General features: G+C 37.2%; 1 protein-coding gene across 2 annotated transcripts; it reads left to right on the forward strand.

Annotated features, from left to right (window-relative positions):
* The first annotated feature begins 3,154 nt into the window (after nucleotides 1-3,154).
* plgrkt (plasminogen receptor, C-terminal lysine transmembrane protein) lies at nucleotides 3,155-14,995 on the forward strand. Of its 2 annotated transcripts, none has more exons than XM_051412095.1 (5): nucleotides 3,155-3,298; nucleotides 3,630-3,732; nucleotides 11,725-11,855; nucleotides 12,482-12,591; nucleotides 13,578-14,995. In XM_051412095.1, exons 2-5 carry the CDS (start codon nucleotides 3,652-3,654, stop codon nucleotides 13,703-13,705), a joined length of 450 nt encoding a protein of 149 aa, XP_051268055.1. In that variant the 5' UTR covers nucleotides 3,155-3,298; nucleotides 3,630-3,651; the 3' UTR covers nucleotides 13,706-14,995. The 2 variants fall into 2 exon arrangements, with proteins under 2 accessions (XP_051268055.1, XP_051268056.1); XM_051412096.1 differs by having other exon boundaries at nucleotides 3,195-3,515.
* The last annotated feature ends 121 nt before the right edge of the window (nucleotides 14,996-15,116 follow it).

A 15,116-nucleotide genomic window follows, 5' to 3' on the forward strand; every position in this document is an offset into this window, starting at 1 on the left:
AGACTTGTAAAAAAAACAAAAAGTTCTGTACTTAAACTGTCGCTATATATACTGCCGATGGTATTATTGTAAGAATGTGTCAGACTATCAAAACAATTATATTAAATATTCCATTACTGGATTCTCATTAGTGATGCAACCTAGCCTGTAAGAATCAATTTAAGGTGGTATCTTTGTATTGTTGAGAAGTTGTATTAACTAATTATCTAATAGCTATCTAAGTTTAGTGGAGGAAAAAGCGCAATATTTTCCCCTGAAGTGTTAAAGTATAAAATTGTAGATCTAGGAGATACTCAAGTAAAGTACAGTTACCTCAAAAGTGGGCAGGAAATTTGCCAACATCTACTCTGTTTTTTTTCCCACCCCTGGTAATAGCACACTACCACTTTCCACTTGGCTGCCACTACAGTACAGTGAGTAAACTGGAGTTTTCAGTCAGTATTGGTATGTAAATGTAAATAATAGAAAGTACAAACCAAAAGAACAACAATTCAAATTCATGTCCACAGAAGTCAGCACACTTCATTTAAAATAACCTGGAAATTTGAATGGTAGAAATAATGATATGTTAGAGGGTTTTACATGGTCAACAACTTCCATCACCAAGCTGCCAGCCAGGTGGAATTCCCATGTACAAGAGATACGTATCCAATCGTTTTACCAGCTTTGTATGGCCCTTGGCTCTAGTGTGATTCTATGAAACCTTTGTGGAATTTCCATCAGTTCACTTACAGGTTCCTGAATGTTGTATATGTACAGACACAAATTATTTTTTTTGTGATAGGAATAAAATAGTGGCACATGTCTGATCTTATCAGTGTTTCTATCACTAGGGAGTTTATTTTTTTTACAAAACTTGAGCGATTGTTAATTTCCACCATATCTTTTGGAAACCCCTTGAAAAATCTGAAATTGTTATGGAGTTTACTACCCATACACAAAGGTAAAAAAAAAAAAAGATTTGACCTGTCATTGGCACAGATCTCATGTAAACATGCTTTTTCTGTGAAGTCCAGCATTGGTTAAGGTCATATGAGGTTTTTAGGACAGAGCTGTGAGTATGGCTCCTGACATCATACTTAAATCTGAGAAAATACACATTTATATCCTAAATCAAGTATTCTGTTAAAAATGGATGTCTTGAAGGGGTGTTGCAATTTTAGTATATTGAAAGTTGGCCAGTCCCCAATCCTGTCGTAATGCATTCATCTAAAAAGATAGCTTGGCTTGATATGGATCACTGCATGCATGAAGATTTTCACTTTAACTGATCCAGTCAGAACTACACAAAAAAACAGCTTGGGATGCTAACTCTCCCACAAAGTTAATGTATTAACCCCATTTTCAGGATTTATATGTGCAAAGTCCGTCCATTCATCCATTACCCACTTATTATTCCAGTTATTCTGGTTTAAACATTAAACTCTCTGCTAGCCTTAAATATTACACTTTATAGTCCACTACACTTCTGTGTATATCTAAAGTCTCTTTGAATTTTTACATACAAAACATTATTTCTCTTAGATTACATAGGGCACAACCTAATACAGTTTAAAACACTCCACAGACTCTATTATTCGCAGGAAAAGCTACACAAATTTCATCCTGATATCCCACCAGTATGTAACCGATGTAAATCCAAGATAGGTACTCATATTGGAAGTGTATTTTTCAGTTTTTTTCTGAGGCTTTTGGTAAGAATTTGGTACCCAGCCCCTTGGTAGCGATCCTGGGGGCCACTAGTGTCCTTTCCTCCATCAATAAATTTGAAAGAAGATCTATTCAATTTGGGATGGTGATTGCAAAAAAGCTGATTTTACGTGTATGGAAAATGGATTCTGTGCCTTCATATAATTTGTGGCTGGGAGAATTGTCAAACACTTTACATCTGGAAAGATTGAGATTCTATAATGAAGATAGAGGAGACAAGTTTGATAAAACATGGGACCCGGTACTGAATTACCTTAAAAATGTGAAAATATGTCGAATTCATTTATTTTTTCTACTTTTAGATGTTTTTGTTTATAGTATCTTAACTATGACCATGGAATATTGTTGTTGTAATCCAAGATGTGCTGTGTTCTGTATGTTATGTGATCTTTGCTAGGTGTTCTTTTTCCTGTTTTTTTCCCCACTCTCTCTTCTTTCTTTATTCTTTCTCTTGAAAATCAATAAACATATTTGAAAAAAAAAAAATTACATAGGTCAATTTAGAGAAATTTAAGTGAAAGTAACAAATGAAGTCACCTGAAAGAGGTAGCAGTTTGGCCTGGAGCATTAAAAGTCTGTTTGAAGATGACTTTAATGCGGGGTAAAACTGAATACAGCTGTGCTTTTCAACAAAGTTTCAGGTTATCAAATTTCCTTGAATTCCAAATACACTTTTGTCACCCAAAGTTAAAGTTATGGTGTAACACAAATATCTGAGTGCATTTTTAAATCAATGCATACATAAATACAGATAACTCACTTATTTTTTCAGTCCAATTCAAACACATTTTCCTGGCATTTTACTTCTGCAGCTGCCATGAAGCACCATTTTATAGAAAACTGTATTTTACTGTAAAACATGAAGAATAAAGGGGAAGAGGTTGTCCGTATTGTGGTATTGTGGTAATGTTTTGTTTTTTTTAATTATTGGCGGAAACTTTAGATTAAAATTATATTAAATCATCAATTTAGATTAAATCATCAGGAAATGCTTCTAATTTTGAGACCTATACATTTGATTCCAAATGAAAAAAGGAACTTAAGGTATTATGCGTTTGTATTTTGGACCTATGACCCACAAACACCAACAGAGGGAGCCATTTCTCAACTAATTGCAACCAACTTGGGACCTGCAACTGTATAATGCTTGAGACAAGCACATACCACTTTAACACAAGCACTCTATGTAAACTCAAATCCTTTTTTTAAAAACTTAAACTACTCAGAGTTGAATAATTGGTGACCTCCTTTGACTCATGAATGCGATTTATCCCTGGTAAAAAAAATAAAAATAAACAAAAATTACTATGAGTGTACAATTATTCATTTTTGTGGTAAAATATCATTATAAAGCTCGTATAATGTTAATTTTTATGTTTTTAAGTCTGGGATTAGTAGTGTGTGTTTTTTTGTTTTATTTTGAAAGTTTGACCGGAAGTACTCTGTTTATTTATTCCCATTGAATAACCGGTGGAAGGACGTTCGCTGTTTTCGATGCGACGCACACATTCCCTTGAACCCTCGCTAGTCCTGCTTCTGTGACCAGTATCATTATATTATTAAGCTTACCGTCTTCAAACTATATTAGGTATGTAAAGGTTTCGTTTTCAGTTAGCCAAGCTGCCACTCAAGGTTAAAGTGTGTTGCTGTTTCATGTTGGTGACAGTAGCACATTTTGTTGAGTTGTTAAGTTAACTAAACAGGAAATCCCACAAAGCACAGCTAAGCGTGCTAGCAGCTAACAATAGCAAGGTGTGTACGTTAGACGGTGCATTAAATTAACAGGTGCTCTCGAGTCAGCTATTGTAAGTTATAGTACAACACTACAGTGCCATTACACGTTAAAGTCATTAAAGTTTCAAGGCTGGGTGTACCTCCATCCATTGATACGTTACAATTTTGAACAACTGTATCTTTAGGTCAACGATTAACGACGCCACCATGGGGTTTATGCTGTCTAAATCCATGGACGAAAAGGTTATAAAGCAGCAAGAGTTCCTGCTGCACAACTCCCGGCTGCAGGTGAGTGAAGGTAGCACACACACTCACATAGTATCATAAGTCCTTGTATAGGGTCGCCTCCAACCGCTGGCCAGCTGCGTGTCCCTCCCCCCTTTCTCTCCCTCTCCCGTTTCCTGTCACTCTGCAGCGGTCACTGTTGCAGGGGATGTGTGCACTCATGTCTTACATTACAAAAAACATTACAGAAACATTACAAATGTAGTGTTCTAGCACATGTGCTTGATTGTACGTGATTAAAATGTTTCTAAAGCTTCAGCCATGTATCTGTCAAGGTTGGGTTTTTTTTCACTGGGCAAAGCAGACCACTACCCCCAATGCTCCTGAAGTCCCAGGCTCACTGTGTGTCATTTTGTTGAGGAATATGTGAATTTGCATTACACTACAAAAGCATCAACTGACACACTGAGACCTTTAAGCTGGGTCCTGATTTATTACCTGCTTTAGTGACTTAAACAGGGTTTTAAGATGAATATTTCAGTTGATTTAATATATATATATATATATACACACATATAGATAGATATAGATAGATATATGTATATTAATATATTCCTAAAACAATATGTTTTGAATCAAGCTGCCACTGCAAACATGGGGCCATGTACACTGATCTGTCTTATCCATATGTATTTCTTGAATCATCAAAGCCAGGGATACAAACTTCAGTTCCAATCTCAGCATTTCCCTTTAGAGACCACAGGTTTTATTGCACTCGTTATTTTTTTGTTTTTTCATTTAAACAAAGATTTTTTTTTTTTTTTTGTTATTTCATCTTTATGCAGGCAATTTGTAGTGATTTATTCATGCCTGCAAGCTGCTGAGCAGCAGGTGGGATGTGTGACTGTCATAACACCAATGACATTATCTGACTTGCGCCCAAAAGGTTTGTTGTATTTTCTGCTCCGTAATTTTCTCCTGCTCGCCCAGCTGTAAATGTGGTAGAGGATGACTAATATTATTCAGTGATGGCAAAGGTTTGGCAATTGAGTTTCCGAGCACCTTAATTTCGGTCGTGACGATGACTCAAAGGTAAGTATTAGCTACATGGTTAAACATTGCTGTAGTGGATCTACATTGTTTCATTGACTAAACTTACTACAGATAGTTTCATATTAATAATTCACACAGAATAACTTTTGAATACAAATTAAAATTTCATTTTACCATCATCTGTAAAAGCACAAGTGACAATAGCGTCTAGTTTAATTTTGACCTTTCAGATCTTGGCTGAACAAAACATACTCAGGGTCTTCGAGGTCGTTAATAGTCAAATATTATGTTACTGTCTGTAATAGGAAATCATTTTACCGCTTTTTTTCCCTTCAACAATGAATTTTTAGAACAGCAGATTTAATGCGTTTGATTGACCCTAGCAATTTTAGAATATCTGTGAAGCAGCAGCTGTTGCCTCCCCCTGCATTAAGCTGTCAAAAATGATTGCTCACCAATGTTTCTAGTCACATCACTCATAGCTAATTGATCCTTTCCAGATTCTTGCCTTGTGGACTCTTAAGTCAAAGTCACTGGGCATTGTGTTTGAACCATGGGGTCTATCTTAAACATTAGTTGGAAATTCATCGGATATGGGTGTGTTTGTATGACACATGTCCTGAGGATAAATGGTAGCTCTGAGATGACGTAAATGGCGTTTTTGTTCACTTTTTATTTAAGAATGGGTTGGCTGTTAATAGTAGGGTTGTGCTTTTATATCGACAGTCATTGAACTTGAGTGTGGTTGAGTGTAAAGTAGGTAAGCAAAGACCTCCCTACAAGGTTCTTCATTTGTTATATTTCACTAGTTTTTGATCACTGCAATCGTTTCTTTCTAAATATAATGCAAATACTAATAAATGCAAATTTTGCTTGGGTAGCCCTTTTCAAAAACATCACATTTCAATATAAAACAATTACTTGACAGAAGTAGATGCATTAAACATAAAATACTTGTCATAGAGTAGTACAGTAGAACACAAGGTGATTTGAAAAAGAAGCAAAAGACTGATCAGATATAGGTAAAACAACAAAGTGAAATAAATAGAATAAAAGGGGCTGGAATATTGTAATATCGAGTTTCATCAAGGAATATCAGTATATGTTTAATGTAAGCTGTATCCTTGAGATGAAAGAAGCAAGAATGAACCAGTTGTGTGATGTTCTGATTAAAATGTAAATATGAATCACAATAATATTCCACTACAGAGAATAGAAAGCAGAGGGGATGTCAAAACAGGTGTAGCATTAGGGTAAAGACACATTGTTTTGTCAGAAAGGGACAGAGAATGGTACCCTGAGGAACCCCCACGACTAATCAGGCATTAAGTAATTACAACAAACTACAAATGTACAGTTTCAGTCATAGTAATATAACCATTTACCATCATTCGTATCCTTTCGAAAGATACAAAATACTAAACTCATTAGGAAAAAGTACTCTGGAGAAAGTGTCCAACAAATAACATGTTAGTTATGATATCTTTTGTGTGTGTTTGAATGGGGTTGTATATGTTGTAAACTCTCTCTCTCTCTCTCTCTCTCTCTCTCTCTCTCTCTCTCTCTCTCTCTCTCTCTCTCTCTTATGTCATCTTCTCTTCCTTCTTCCAGTATGTAGACTGTGATTATTTATGTGTATCAGTTTTCCAAGTATTGTCCCGGTCTGTGTATGCGTGTAGCCTTTTGAAAATGTCAGTGAATTTCCCGCTTACATTTCAGCTCTGCTCTCACTTCGTCACCTTCTGAGTGGACTCTTCGTGGCTCATTTCTTTCTTTCACTTCTTATTCACCGCCTTTTCCAGTCACCGTCTCACAGTCATTGTGTAATCCTCCATTGTTTGTCCATTCTTGCCTCCAAATCAATTGGTCAGCCTTTTGTGATGTTCCCATGAGAGAGACATGATCTTGACTATTTTTAAAGTACACACACAGGTAAAGGTAACACAGTTAAAGTCTGTCTAAAGGAAATTCAGGGATTTCTCTTTAAACACATTATATATGTGAAATATATAAAATAACTGTTGAACACATTATAAAAGACTGGGAACTCTTACCAGTTTTAGGTTGAGGATTTTTGGGTGGGCGGGGCTAAAAGTATGGCTCTGGAGGGGCAGTATAAAAAAATTATTTGATCAGATTAAATTAAATGAAGGTTTTACTGCGTTGTGTGCAGGTTGGCTCAGTGGAAAGGCTCTGCTACAGTAAGTGGAACTGAAGGGGTATCATAGTGTGGTGGCTTTTGTTCGGACCTGGGGGATTTTAAGACTTTGGGCCTCCCCTCAGACAAAGAAAAAGGAAAAAGCCATCCCTTCACCTCTCCTTAGTTCACTTGCTTAGTTTCGCTCTGTTCCTCGATGCTATCCTGATTATGTTATTTGATCTTGTAGACACTCAACAACTGAGCCAGGATAGTCTAATATTTCTGTCTGACATGACTTCAGACTACACTGAACTCATAAAAGGTCTGTCCTAAGGCATTTATCAGTTTCTGACTCTGGGAAAGTGGGGAAAAAACAGTAAAATTCCCCAAAGCTACTGAATCAGTGATCTCATTAATCAGATCAAACACATTTAGGCTATTCTGTGTGACCTCCTTTTGATAAATAATGTAATAACCAGTGTAATATCTTTTCACTTCCATTCACTGAGCCTTGCCTGAAGCAAACTGGAGCCCCCCTGCGGAGGTCCGCCTCCCACTTTGAAAACCTCTGGCTTAGACATTTGAGTTTGGCTTCTTCTGTTCAATTAATAAAAACGTGTTTTATAGATAAACATGTTTGTATTTCATTGCGGTACTGGTACCAAAACTCAGTCAATGTATCTGGGCTAGTACTGGAAATGTTCAAATGATACCCAATTTCTAGTCATGTTGACAGAAAGCACAAACTGTCTGGCAAAGCAAGCTTTTCTTCACACGTCCAAGATCTGTGATTGTGACCAGACATTGAGTGATTTGGGTGCTAACAGCATTTGTGTTCACATCTGTGAGGTTGGAAGTAGATTTAGCGGCTGTGTGTGTCTGTGTGTTTGTGGTATTGATGAGTTTGTTCCTGTTGGTGACTGTGAGTGTGGTGAAGTAGCAGATGGAGCAATAGACGAGGACTGGCTGTTTGATGCTTCGATACAAGGGGAGCAGTAGGTGGAGTGCAACAGAGAGGGTGTTGAGCTTCCGGATGGTGGAGAGCTTCTGCTGGCAGAGTTTATGATTGGTGTTTATGATTGGAGTGTTCATCAAAGTGGAGTTAAATGTCCACAAGGATTCCCACATATTAGAAACTCAGTTTCATGTCAGCTGTGTCAGTCCTAATAATGCGGAGGTTGTGGAGAGAGATTAATTTGTAGTTGATCCAAAAAAGAACAAAACAGTACGTTTTGTTAACAGTTTATTTATGTACAAATTACAACAATTACATCATGTCTAGCTTTTAGCTCATTAGCATCTGCAGTCTTGGAGAATACCATAATGCCAATATAACCAATAACAGCTACAGCTGAAACAATTAATCGATTTATCAATAAGTCAATCAACAGGAAATTATTCAACTATTTGGATAATCAATTCATTTTTTCAATAATCATTTCAGCAAAAATAGCAAAAACAAAGATTTTGTGGTTCCAGCTTCTCAAATAAGAGGATTTGCTGATTTTCTTGTCATATATCTTTGTAAACTGTATTTACAATATTATAATATTACAATATTTGATTTGATTTAACAAAACAAGACATTTGAAGCTGTTGCCTTGTGATGGATATTTTTCCTCTTAGTCTTAACACAGACTAAGAATTTAGTCAGTGTAAAAAAAATATGAATGAATTTGTTTCACTTTAATGTATCGACTTTTCATGAGCCAGTGAGAGTGGCAAGCTACCAATGATACGGTGTTGGCACATTTACTGATCATACTCAGGTTAAGCCTCCACTAAAACAATTTCCATCTCTTCTTAACTACATTTTCTTCTCTTATTTCCATTGAAATATTCGACCCCCTGTTAAAAGAATCGTTCTCATGAGTGACTCATGGGATAGAGTAATTATCATTGACAAGAAGCGGGTAGTTTTATATTGATGGTTTATTCAAATCAAACATCCAGTACCTCTGGTCTACTTCCTGTTTTGTGACCCAGATGAGAGAAGGGAGGACTTTGTGAGAGGTGACGTCCATGTCACCAGAAACCATTCATTACACGTTTCCCGCTCCTGAGGACCATAACAGTTCTGTGAATGAAGGCGTAATTTCCCCTTTTCTGTCCTTGGAAAGAGGTCTAAATGAAACATAATTATATTCTTGACTCATTAACAATACCTGCTGCATTAGCTTTCTATTTCAACTTTGTCTACTTTTAATGAAGCTATCCTTGAGTTCAACCGTGTTGATTTACAGAGGCTATTCCTGGGATTTCCATTACTTTGAAACATTGCTCCACCCAGAGTATCAAGATAGACCCCGAGGCTTTAAAAAGTTTTGAAAAGTGTAGCTTCCTCCTTGCTGGAGTGGGGTAGCACTTGTAGTCAGCTTGTTTACAGAAATTTAAACTATTCCAGTGGGAATCAAGGTTCATGACAAAGAACAGTAGCAAAATGTATGTTGAAACTTAAGTGTGCACAGAATGTGACACCCGTGTTTCCAGTTTATAATTGTGTGACCATTATGCATGGGTTTTTTTGTATTAAAGACACTATAAAGTAGGGATGTTTCATGAAAACACATATGCAGTGGTGTTAATAAATATATCTAATGTCTAAAATAAGTCTTTAATATTCACAAATGTTAATTAAACCACAATCAGTCGAGCACCATTCTTAAAACAATATTTTAGATTAGATTCAAGGGTTGATTGCACTTCAGTAATGCAAGTGCCTTTTACTATACTTTTACTTTCACCAGTGACGTCTCCGCCCGGTGATTACAGCTTGACCCTCCTAAGCTTCTTAGTTTGATGCCTTTCCTTCTCCTCTACTACTGACATTTAATAGTAGCCAAGCGTTTTAGTCATCAAATCACCCACTTGACCACTTGCTGGTCACAACAGGAGAACAAATTATGTCATTTATTAACCACAGAAGTTATTTGATTAGTGCCATTTCAGTGTCTATTATTAGATTTGCCCACTGATATGTAGAAATGTAGCACGCAAAACTTCTTATAGCACAATTTATCACAAGAGGGAGAGATTAGAATTACTTTCTAGTATTAATTCAAATGTTTTGTTTCTTTTCGAGCTGGATCAACGTGAGTATAAGGCGTACAATGGACTTGCAAATGTGACAAAGAGATGTGTGATTATAGGAAACCGAAAATTCATTACAAAGAATATGTTAAATCATTTCTAATGACTCTTTATTGGAGGAATATGAATTATAGTTGGACCATTACCACTCCAATCAACAGCTGATGACTGTAGACAATTCCTTGTGCCTGCTGTCAGGCCCTGAGGGAGGTTTGACTCATCATTCTCTTCCTCATTCATCCTGCTTGACAAGTTAAACACATTTAGTTCTGGGAGTTGGTCAATATGAAGCCGACTCCCTCATAAAACACTGTTAAATTAGCTATGACTTGTTCATTCAGAGGCCTCCTGTAGCATATAGCCTAGCTTAAAAATGGCTCATCCTCCTCTGTTCTCACCTAATGCATGTAGATGTTTTTCATAGATTCCTGCGAAGATGTTGATTAGATTTATAGCAACCCAAACTGAGCATGTCTTTCTAATCCTTAAAGCTTGTAAGCTTGTAAAGTATAGGTTATGTGCACTGTAGTACTATAGGACCATTTATGTGGGCATGGAAAATGTATGAATTTCCTGTTAAGTAGTTGTTTGTTGTTTAATGCGCTGCACAACTTGGCTGTTAATTCCAGCGGCACAACCTTTCTGTTTGAGAAATGTTTTCTATGCAGACTACATATTGTAGAGGCATGTCTCTGTTTTTACAGGCCCCACCTATTTAATTCACCTAAGCTTCAATGCCACGTAATGTTCAGCCATTAAAACAGATATACTTAATTGTTCGCAATTTGGGGCAGAGAGTCAGAAATCAAAACGTTGCTTCTCCGACATGTTGTAATTTCTGTCATCCGCTGCACGTCATCGACTCACTTGAATGGCACTGTGGTCACTTTTTTTAAACCTTGCATCGACAGTGAGATAGTGTCACTGTCCTTTTAAGTGGACATAAAAGCTCATCTTTGACACGTTCACTTTTTGAGAATAAAGGCTTTTTATGTGAGAATGTCAGTCAGTCCTCTCAGTTTGCAAATGTTATGCAGAAAGCGTGTGTTTCTGTGCATGTCGATGTGAGCGAGTGTAAAACAGGAAACCGCAGACAAAAGATTAATCTGACTGAGGTTCATCAGCATGGTCACTGTTTCTGAGGCTGGATTGACTGTCTCTTGTTCCTTTGACCCTTTCTTTGTCCCTCTCGTCTGTCTATCTGTCTGTCTCTCTCACTGCTGTGACTGTAAGCAGATTTTAATATTTCCCTTGTTTAACTTTTATTTGTTTGAAATATGTAGCAGCTTTTCCAAACCCCTGCAATACACTGCATTATATGTTTGGTACATAAACATACATGTTATCCATTAAATTAGGTTTTTAGCAAATTGTGTCCAATACAAATGTACTTGGGGGGAATTTTGGAGGGTAAAAACAAACTTGTTAGTGCTCTCTGGTGGACAAACTACATCATGAACCTAATGTTTCTAAATAACCTAAAAAAATCTGTGGCATCGGTAGTACTGAACATTTTCTGTTGCTTATTGGCCAAAATAATATCTGATATATTTGCAAGGCTCTTGTATTTTATTTATTTGTTCATTTATTTGATTAATTTGTATTACTGGAACATTTGTTTTCATTAAATGTAAATATTTCAATATGCCTGACGATGTCGCCTGTGTCCTTTCTTGTGTGTGTGTGTGTGTGTGTGTGTGTGTGTGTGTGTGTGTGTGTGTGGTGTGTGTGTGTGTGTGTGTGTGTGTGTGTGTGTGTGTGTGTGTGTGTAGCTGGAGCGTCAGATTGTGATGCAGAACCAGATGAGAGAGAGACAGATGGCTATGCAGATTGCCTGGTCCAGAGAGTTTCTCAAATACTTTGGCACTTTCTTTACCGTGACTACAGTTGGACTCACTCTCGGGTGAGTTTTGTGTGCAGCTGCTCATAGGGGTCTGTCAGATTAGAGGTATTTTGTTCAGCATAACATTCACCCAGAGTTGCACTAACACACACACACACACAGTAATAATGCACTGTGAGAGAACAACCTGTATGAGCTTGTAAAGTGTGATCGTCACTGAACTGAGTCACTGAGTCTTCACAGCTTCAGTATTACATTTATCACAGTGCGATGGCCTTTACTGGTGCAGCTGTATGTATGACGTCCTGTAAGTGTTAGACACAATGGTCACGTCAACTTAAATTGTGTGACCTCTTTAACAGTTACAGTCCTTCAAATACAACCTAACACAAGCCTCCTATAGGTGGCGCTACAGCAACATGACACATTTAAATGGCTGTAAGTCACTGGCCATGAGTCTGATTTGCTTGAATTTATTGATCTGTATTCCCAGGATTATGACATAATGTCCACATAATGGTCTACTGTATTACTGTGTAATTTAATGGAAATCACAGATTTAATTTCCTGTAAATTAAATCTAATTGTGTAGCCTAAATGGAAGTGTGTGCTGTCAGAGTGTTATTATTTATCTTTTTGTCACATATTGACAGAACGGTTCTTCTTGTCTCTGTACTTTTCTCCAGTGCTGTTAAAAGAAAGAGACCAGCCCTATTGGTTCCCATCCTTCCTCTCGGGTTCATATTTGCCTACCAGATGGATAGTGCCTATGGGACACTTATTTATCGTATGAGAGGTAAGACTAAGCCGTTATTATCATTATCATTATCATCATCCCCCCACATAAGCAAAGCTTTAATGTGGGCCAGGAAAAACTAGCCCGCTATCAAAATAAAGTGTTACCTAGACTTGGACACAGGTTTAAACTAAATACTGCAAACCACCTCGCAGTTTTCACAAAGACAACAAGCAATTCTGAAGAAATCAAAAACCATGATATAGTGCAAACATCGACACAGCAAGTAGTGTAACTAATGTTAGCTATGTTGTGGGTCACTAAAGTTGCTAAAAAGCTAAAAGGCTCACAATTCTCCCGACTCTCCTGCTACTATAGTTAAATATTTTCCAAACATATTGACAGCAAGACATTACGAGTTTCCGTTAATTTATAACTATGCCTCACATGCCAAGTTTTTTTGGGGGGTGGGGTATTAACAACATATGCATACACCGATCAGCCATGACATTATGACCCCCTGGGCACTCTGGTGGTCATAATGTTCTGCAGCCCCATACCAACAAACTGTGATGCACTGTGTGTTCTGACACCTTTCTATCAGAACCAGCATTAACTCTTTCAGCAGTTTGAGCTGCAGTAGCTCGTCTGTTGGATCGGACCACACGGGCAGCCTTTGCTCCCCACGTGCATCAGTGAGCCTTGGCCGCCCGTGTCTCTGGTTCATCGCTTTTCCTTCCATGGACCACTTTTGATTGGTACTGACAACTGTAGACCAGGAACACCCCACAAGAGCTGCAGGTTTGGAAATGCTCTGACCAAGTCGTCTAGCCATCACAATCTGGCCCTTGTCAAAGTCGCTCAAATCCTCACGCTGCCCAACACATCAACTTTGATGATAGCGAGATAATCAGCGTTCCTGACGTCACCAGTGGTCCTAGTGCTATGGCTGATCGGTGTGTGTACACATACTAAAACTAACCTAACAAAAAACAGCTATAATACAAATATGTTAAATCAATTCTTTTCCCCATTGTACCTTTTAGGAGAGGCTGAGAGTATCATGGCATCTGAACACGACCGTCTGGACATGCCTCAAGGGACTCCAAGTTTCGATAGCATAGAGAAGGTCCGCCGCGCTAGAAGCAGCCTCAGCTCCCTCCTGGAGAAATGATGTGTTGGTTATTTGAGACAAAATCATAATCGTCCAGCAGACGCATTCACTCGTTCTGCTTTTGCTTAATTATGGAAAAAATGTATGTCAACTGCCTTTATTGAGTCTATGGTTTGCACTAATTATGTATCATGGACATCAACTTAAATTAGTCTCAATATGAATGAATATTAAATAATGATGTTTTTGTGGTAATTATTAGAGGTGCATCAGTAGCCAAGCACTTTGTGCTTTATTTATAGCAGATGCAGAATGCCAATAAAAATACTTGAATTAGTTACTGTCGGTACACTGTCAGTACTGTAGTGTGTCATAAAAAATCTACATCGATTTAATTGAACCATTGTAACATAATTCACCCAGAGACTATAGAACACTGAGACAATAGCTGTGTCCCAAATTCAGTCTACATACTAAATCTATACAGTGTGTACTAAATATGTATCGCAGTATAATACACAAAATTACCAACATACTTTTAAACTACAGGAAATTACACAGTACATAACGGATGTCAATCAACCCTGAGAAGCTACTGCCAATTAAACTTCATAAAAAGACACCAAAATGTTTTTGCTATTTTAATTTATTTGATTTAATTTTTTTCTTTGTTTCTCAAAGATTTTTTGGAGCTGTTTCACCAGCACTTAGAATTTATTAAAAAATTTTTGAGCTTTGTGCATCATCAGTGCACTCAAAAATGGTAAATTTAGTTTGCATGCTACCTGGTTTGTGTATGTATTTTTTTTGTCACTTTTCCGGCCTTAACACACGGCCTTAAAAAGCTGCATAGACTCATTATGTAGTATGGAGTTTGGACACTACGTACAGTATGTCTCAACAAATTGTTTTATGTGTTTGACCACTAGAGGGCATAAAGACTCTTAAACACACTCACAGTAACATAAGCCTTACAAAGTCTGAGCTTAACGAGGTCATGTTTTAGCAAACAGTTGCCTACTTGCGGACACAAAGCAACATGAAAATCTCAGTGGTGTATATTTACTGGCTGTCTGACACGTACAAATGCAATATTTAAATGCTTTTTAGCTCTAGTTTGATTAACAGAGACACATATTGGATATTTGTCCTGACAGCAGAAGATTGTAATTCCCTCAAACTACTTGCTAAGGTTGAATTTGAGTGCTAAGGAGCCTTATGCCAGTTTTCAGTGGATGTAAAATATTACGAGGCACTAATATTGATGCATTCTGTGTTTACCATCCTTTTGTTTGACATCATGGAAACTATATTTATAAATCCAATAAACAGAAATATTGCTTTCTCTTATCTAATTGTCTTTTGTAATAATGTGGCACTGTGATGTAAATCTCCAAAACCAATAACTTCTATACCCCGTTTGTTTTGTTCAGAAGCCTAAACCACTTATAACCTTAATTTCCACAAGACA

The sequence above is a fragment of the Dicentrarchus labrax genome, unplaced genomic scaffold, assembly GCF_905237075.1.
Source record: "Dicentrarchus labrax unplaced genomic scaffold, dlabrax2021, whole genome shotgun sequence".
Lineage (NCBI taxonomy): Eukaryota > Metazoa > Chordata > Actinopteri > Moronidae > Dicentrarchus > Dicentrarchus labrax.

Excerpts from the sequence above, each read along its gene's own strand:
- plgrkt (XM_051412095.1), top strand. The coding sequence starts at position 3,652 with ATGGGGTTTATGCTGTCTAAATCCATGGACGAAAAGGTTATAAAGCAG. Across the intron at positions 11,856-12,481 it reads ACAGTTGGACTCACTCTCGG|TGCTGTTAAAAGAAAGAGAC; the intron begins GTGAGTTTTGTG and ends ACTTTTCTCCAG. Across the intron at positions 12,592-13,577 it reads ACTTATTTATCGTATGAGAG|GAGAGGCTGAGAGTATCATG; the intron begins GTAAGACTAAGC and ends TGTACCTTTTAG.